This window comes from Phragmites australis, chromosome 8, assembly GCF_958298935.1.
Source record: "Phragmites australis chromosome 8, lpPhrAust1.1, whole genome shotgun sequence".
Lineage (NCBI taxonomy): Eukaryota > Viridiplantae > Streptophyta > Magnoliopsida > Poales > Poaceae > Phragmites > Phragmites australis.
The window spans coordinates 3814658-3822293 of record NC_084928.1 but is presented as its reverse complement, the minus strand read 5'-3'; the positions used below and the strand labels follow the sequence as shown (position 1 = coordinate 3822293).

The 7636-nt window shown below is 48.2% G+C and overlaps 1 protein-coding gene across 1 annotated transcript; it reads right to left on the bottom strand.

Moving 5' to 3' along the window:
• Positions 1 to 6270: 6270 nt before the first annotated feature.
• On the bottom strand, positions 6271 to 6929 carry LOC133926333 (small ribosomal subunit protein eS30z/eS30y/eS30x). The gene is made up of 2 exons (XM_062372224.1): positions 6794 to 6929; positions 6271 to 6697 (listed from the first exon to the last, which is right to left on the bottom strand). Exons 1-2 carry the CDS (start codon positions 6795 to 6797, stop codon positions 6513 to 6515), a joined length of 189 nt encoding a protein of 62 aa, XP_062228208.1. The 5' UTR covers positions 6798 to 6929; the 3' UTR covers positions 6271 to 6512.
• Between the last annotated feature and the right edge of the window lie 707 nt (positions 6930 to 7636).

The window sequence follows — 7636 nt, the reverse complement described above, 5'->3', positions numbered from 1 at the left end:
CATTGATTGCCTGTGATCTGTTTACTTTGACTTGAGATTGACGCAGATTCTGGCAGCGAGGAGAGTGGGACGGTTGAATGTTCAGCTGAACCATTGGAGGGAAGCATGCATGCATGCATGCGCTGATTTCCCGCGCAAAGGTCAAACCGATCTGCCATGAACGGACGCCTGCTGCCTGCCATCTTCGTTCTTGGGGCTAGCACCAGTCTTAAAAGGAGCACACCCTTGGGGCTTGCTAACTTACACCGTTGCAGGAGTGCTTCCCCTTCACTGTCACACACATCAACTCCAACGTGATCGATCGCCTCTTCAGCTCAGTATCCACAGTCATCGACTGACGACTCATCTAACGCCATCGACTCTTCTCCTCGGGTAGCAGGAGGCAGATTCGAGTGCTCTTCAGCGCAAATCCGGCAGCCTTTCTTTCTTTCTTTCTTTCTTTCTTTCTTAATAGAGTGACATCCAAGGAGATCACTTTCCTTTGCTCCGGCCTGTTCTCCTGGACCAGCAGCGAACAGAACATCGAGATGCAGACGCGCATGCAGTCCAAGCTCAACCGGCGCCAAGCATGCTGATGGATGCTCGGGGGTGGCGCCCCGTGAAACTTGGCGAATCTTACGATATCGATCAGAGCGGCGAGCTCGATCGATGCCCTCTTCCGCTCGGCTTCTTCGCGTGTCCTGGCATGCCATGCGCGTCCTCCCTCAGCGCCCCCGGTTTCGAGGCGAGCGGAGGCAGAACGGTGTCAGAGCCGGGGGCCGATCGGTGAGCCCGGGATGGCGGCGCGCGGATCGGAGGGCCGCGGCTCTCTCCCCGGCCGCGCGCGCCCGGATCAGACGCCGGCCTGCGCGCTGCACGGGGGACACCCCCTCTGGTCTCTGGACGCAAGCCAGACTACTTTTTCGTCGGTCAGTTAGCCTGTCAGTTTTGACGTGGTTTCGAAGCAAGTTAACCTGTCAGACAGACGGGACAGTCGTTCACTCGTTAACTTGTCGATCACTGGAACCTGAATCGTAGCAGAGTAACTAAAGCCATGCTTGTGTGCTGGAATTGTACGAAAATTTCATATGAAACAGTTAAACTTCACACGAACCGGGAACAATTTCGAGCCCGAAACTGCAAGTCATGCTCGACGGAACTGGGAGATGAGGTTACAAGGCCTGAGGCTGAATTCGCAAAATAGGGGTGGGTGCATGCGGTGCAGAGCACGACCGAAGTCCATGTGATTTTTGTCTTCACACCTCCTAAATTCCAGTCGACTGAAAATGGGATCGATGTCTCAGTCAACTAAAAATAGCGTGTTATGGCAGAAGTGAGGTGAGGGATACGATTTTCAACAGGATTCTTCATCGGCGGCTTAAAGGTAGGTCGTGGGAGGTAGGATAATCTGACAAAGGAGGTTGGCGTAGGACGGAGCAGCGAGACGATAGAGACGTCACCAGCCTCAATTAGCGGAGGATGATCGGTGGACGGTGCCAGAGCGAGGATGAGCAAAGATGATCTAACTAAAGTGAGGATGAGCGAAGATGGCCTAACTAAAGTGAGGATGAGTCAAGTTGGATGAGAAGCGGGGGAGACAGGTGAACGGAAACTAGACTGGGAGATTGAAGATGTTTATGAGCCGTTGGATATCCAGCCGTAGCTTGAATTTTTGTTTGAAAAACAGGCGTATGAGAAATAGCAACGGGCTTTTTTTCTCTTTTCTTTTCTTCAGAAAGCACAAAGTCTAAGTGATGTGATCCGGCACCAACAGCTTTATCGTATTCGTATCTGACGGCAGGGAGATCAGATGGACGGGCGACGCGGGAAGGGAGGAAAGCTGACCCTGACCGTCCGTCCAAGGGGCCTGCACCCGTGCAACGAATCTTGGACGCTTGCCCGTACGCACGCGCACGCGCCATCGCCACTGTTGCGGCCGCAGCGGGCAGGCCGGCCCACCGCGACCACTGCCCGCCTGCCTGCTGTCTGCCGCGGCCTCTCGCGCCCGGTATGGCGCGCACGGGCGGCTGTCCTCCCAGCGGCAGATCGTCACGCCGGTCATCACAGCAGCTGTAGGGTCGGCAGATCGTCACGCCGGTCATCACAGCAGCTGTAGTATCGGCAGATCGTCACGCCGGTCATCACAGCAGCTGTAGGATCGGCAGATCGTCACGCCGGTCGCCGGACATCACAGCAGCCGTAGGATCGGCAGATCGTCACGCCGGCCATCACAGCAGCCGTAGGACCGGCAGATCGTCACGCCGGCCATCACAGCAGCCGTAGGACCGGCAGGTCGTCACGCCGGTCATCACATCTGCTGTAGGATCGGCAGATCGGCCTACATGTTGGACGGTGTTGGGACGAGCACAGGTTGCTTGCGTCTCCACCTTGATTTGTCCAGCCCGAGCAGCACCAACTCACAAGATGGAATAGAGGAACCGTGCTTCGGTGCTCCCCTCGGGGGCTACCGAAATTTCACTTGATTCAACACGCATGTTTGGAAATTGCAACAATGTATATAAAACATTCATGGTAACACAGCAAATATGCATCAGGAACAGCTTCGAACGTGCGCAACTGCTATGGGTGCTTCAATACTATGGGTAATTTCTCTCAAATCCCTTATTAATTTTGTGAATTGTTTCATGACAACTTACACACACGGGCATATTCTATCTTTTACTTTCGCAAAGGTCAGATCGTGTCACTTTTGTTTTGGGCCATAGTCTTGTATATTCTTGGCCCACATTGTTATTGGATTCAGTTTGCAGGCCTTCAAACGACTATAATGTTTCCAGGTCCTTGGATCTTCATCTAGGCTCATGTTTTCGCCTGAACAAAACTTAAAAATCAAACATCTGAACAATAACATCTCCCATAAAACATTCATTGTAACACAACAAAGATGCATCAGGAACAGCTTCGAATGCAATGATCCGTAAGCTCTGGACTGAGAGACCCACAGGTTACAGCACTAAAAATCCAGGATTCAAATGTTCGCATAAAAATGTACCAAGCATTCGAAACGTGGACATTATGGTTTATTGAGACATCATGCAAGTAATCCATCAACTAAGGTGGTGTTTGGTTGGACTAAGTAAACACAAATTTAAAGGGAATGTGAAAAAAGTGCTAATGTGAACGGTGGACTCGGCTAACGTAAACAGTGCTATTCCATAGAGTCCACTGCTGCTCTTTTTTGATAATGGAAGTTTTTGTTGAGCTCAAACAATTACATCAAGGTGATACAATTGAGCTGAAAATACTTTTAAACTCCATAACTAAGATGCATACAGCCATGGGTCATCCGGCGTTCACGATAGACTCGGCGTCAGATGCTCCGCATCAGCTCTTGCCTTCGTCTCCACAGGTATTGGCACGTCCCGCCGCGCGACCTTCTCTTCCCCTCCGCCGCCTCCGTCGCCGTGGCGACAGTGGACGAGCCTCCACGTCGCCCCGCAGCTGCAGCAGGACCTTGCCGCAGGAGTCGCAGGACACGAACTCGCCTTCCAGCCTGAGGCGGCGCACCGCGCCGCAGTGGCTGCACCGGCACCACGCGGACAATGCCTCCATCGCCGGCGGCGTCGTCGTCGTCGTCGTATCCCGTGGGGTACTACTGGCCGGGAAAGGATTTATTTATGCGCCGCGAGGCTACATGCTTGGAAGGTGTCCTGCGTTACAGGGATTGCATTGGTGCTTCGGTTTCTGGTTTTTAAGGGTGGACGGCGTAATTCATTGGAACTGTATGGTAATTCCAGTAGGTTTCTTCAAAATTCCAGTAGGCTGCTCCTTGTTGATTCTGTGCTCCCTGAAGGGGCAGCAAAATCAACACGGTTAGGGAATTCATTGGAACCTTATGGTAATTCTGAACCATTTTGGAAGGTTCACACTAACATCGTTCGTGATTTTTTTTTCTTTTGCATCATCTGTTGATTTGTTTTCCTGGTTTTTTGTAATTCTTTTGAGACATCTGTGAGGAATTTGAAGGGGAGGGGAGGATAACCTATTCAGCTCTCTAGCTAGTTCAGAACTTGCGATGATTTGGATCGGATGCTTGTATACAAACTTCTGTCAGGAGACATTACTTCATCTTCATGCATGCCTGTAGGTTGTTCAATTTTGATGGCAAATTCTTTCCTCCAGATCTGTATATAGCTAGCAAGCGTTTAATGGAACAATATACATGCATCTGATATGTGATAGCCTGATAGGACTGATTATTCAATCATCTATCGAAGTTGAGCCAGTTCATTGAGGCTGAGTGCTCAATTGCCGACACCCTCACTAATCAATTTGTTCACTGAAGGAGCAAAAAATTGATACATGGCCATCCTAGCTAGACAATATTCTAGACGAGGACGTCAACTTTCTATGCAATAGGTTGTCTTTTGTTGAATTAATTTTCTTGCTCCCCTTGAAAATAATTTAGTTTACTAGGTTTGAAATATAAGTAGTGGATGTGACCTTTAGCTACAAGAAAAATGAAGTAAATGCAATAAGAGCAAACCTCTTTGCCAACTGAATCTTGTCCTAAAACAAAGACAAAATCTCATCATCCAGCATGTCTTAAATTCATTCGGTGTAAAATAAAATTGGATCCCTGTTCATTTCTCGGCCGAACTTAATGATTGGCAAATTTTGTTATTTGCATGGATAAGCTGCTTGGTGGCAATGCTTGCTTCAATAATATAGCTCTTGTGGAAATTTTGCTTCCTAATAATTTATTTTCTTTATCAACAAGATCCTCTTCGTGATTTAGTTCCGCATGGGTTTTTTTTCTACCTAGCATTCAAACAAGCCCTAGCCACATTTCACACCGATCAACTACCATGAGCTGTTTTTTATTTTACCATCCACAACTAGACATCACAAGTCTCGGCGATTCAACACAATAGCAGGCTCGGTTTCAGGGTTGCTGCAACCAAGTGCAGAACAACGTGCATACCACCAACCATTTCCTAGTTGGAACAGGCTGTTTGTAGTGCTGCAGTCATAGACACCGGACAGGGCTCAACCGAGAGACTATGGTGCTTAATTTCAACTGGCAGATTAACGCTACCTATTTTTTCGATCAAGAACCGAAGATGGGGGGGCTTATACCATTGATACAGCTGACTGAAGAAGATACAAGGGAGCAAGTTGGATTTCAGGACTTGAAGCACATGCAGCGATAATGACACCTAGAATTTCACACTAAATAACTGCTATGGGTGGTTTACACTCTAGAATTAGAATTTTGTATCAAGGATTTGATGTGTGATTTAACCCAAGAAACTACGGTCGTTAATTGCCACTGACACAGATACCCACTGCATAAGTTTCTATCAGGAAATGGAACGAACCTGGGGAACTTTATACCATTAATAATAAAACTGATCGAAAAATGGGACTCGAAGGGAGCACATGGACAGGAAACAGGTTTGAGCGTAACTTAAGGACTCTGATAAAAACAGTGGCAGGAAACCCAGCTTAAAGAAGGCACTTCACGAGCCGTCGAGCCCTACAGTTCCAGACACATTTCAGGCTGATTGATCTCGTGACTGGTTTCTAATCGCAAGAACTAGAATTCAGAAGGCCAACTATTCAATGGAAAGCAGACTCTGGTTTCACGATTGCTGCAACCAAGTGCAGAACAATGTGCATGCCACAACTGTTTGAATGATTCCATCAGACAATAGACAGGACCCGACCAAGAAACTATGGTGCTTAACTCCAAGGGACAGATTTATGCCAACTGGTTTTCAATTGAATAATGTAAGAAAGCCAGGGCCTACACAATTGATACAGTTGACTAAAGAATCAAATACACAGAGTATACCGACAGGCAACATGCTAGCAAAGAATTTGAATACACAGACTCCGCTTATAGGCTACAAGTTGGAGAAGAATTTAAGGACTCAAGGCATATGCAGTGACAAGACCAAAGAACACCCACCTTATTTTCACTAGCCCTACAGTTAATCAGACTCCAGTATTTCGCACAGAATAACTGCTATCGGCGTTTTCTAGACTCTTACAATATAATTCACTTTTCCCATTAATTTGAAGGGATGGCAGGCTTGGTATCATGATTGCCGGTTGCCGCAACTAAAATGGAGAACTATATGCACACTGCAACCATTTTATACTTGGATCAGGATGTTACGAACACTATCTGAAAATAATGGCCGTCCCCTTCACCAAAAAATGAATGATAGAACTTAAGCAGTGACTTGAACAGGGACAACAATTTCAAATAGCCACCAACTGACGATCCACACAGAAAAGATACAAATTAATCAATTCCACATATACCAGACAAATAAAACTTGTAACCATAAGCAAATTTAACTTAAGAGCTCATGTAATTATATCTCAGATTCTCAACTAAACGAAGCAGACACATCATCATACCTCAGGTTCGATCCCATCATGGCACGAACAACGAAGTGTTACTAAAAAAGGGTTCTTCTTTTGCTTTCATAGCAATACCTCAACGAAAATACTACCAACAGGAGCATAAGCATAAGAAGGAACCGGACGAGGCGCGCCGCCTACTTCTCGGAGGAGTTGGGCCCGCGCTTCTTGCCGAAGCCGACGACGGCGGTTACGAAGCGGCGGTTGTACTGCATCCTCTTGTGCGCGCGGCCGCGTGGTTTCTTTTTCTTGTCCTGCTTCGCCACCTTGGGCGTCTGTCCGCGCACCTTCCCCGCGCGGGCCAACGATCCGTGCACCTTACCTGCCACAGCCACACGACGATCCGATCAGCGCATCAAGACACGAGGAGCAACAACCGAGAAGAGGGCAGAGGAGAGGAGAGGAGAAGGTGGGTTACCCATGGCTGCGGAGCGGTGGCGCGGCGGCGGCTGCTGCTTCGGGGGCGAGGGCGGAGAGAGTTGCGGCGGCGGCGGCGGCTGTGAGGAGGGATGAGGAAACCCTAGGTAAGGGGCAGGGCTTTATAAGCGTGAGGATTTTTGGGCTCCGGATAGAGTGGCCGATAGATGGGCCGAAGCCTTTTCACATTGGGCCCACTTTACCAGTGAGTTGGGCCTTGGGTATGTGGGATATTGGGCCTTGGGTACGTGGGCTGTTAGGCCTTGGGTACTGGACTTAATTGTTTATTGCTTAATAAGGTTCGTGCTAAGCTTCAGATGTCTGAAAGGCATTTTTTATGCGACGACGCACGACTGTCTGATTCTAATCTAACGAAGTTTAGTCATCTTCTTCCTTGTTTTTTCTTCCAGTGCTTCTTCCTTCATGCGATGTCGTGACATGCTCACCGCCCCTAACCCCCTCCCCTAAACTTGTCGACGGTCGTTGCGTTCACACGGCCGTCTGAAATCTCGAGAGATTTCAAGCGCCGGTACTCCAAGAGAATTTATATATATATTTGGCTATTTTAAAATATTACACATCTAGATTACCATTACGCGTTAGAAGGACTGCAGCAAGATGTCGCCTATTCAACAGGCGACAACTTATAGGGCTCACGGAGAAACAGCTAGAAATTAAATATCCTGACCAACGTGGCATCCACGTCATCATGTCACCCAACCAATGAGCGACACATTTATTGTCACCCATTGGTAGGGCGATAAGACTGTACTGGGCCCCACTAGAAAAGGTGTCGTCCGTTTAACATGCGACATCTTTGCATACACACAGGTGTTGTTGCATG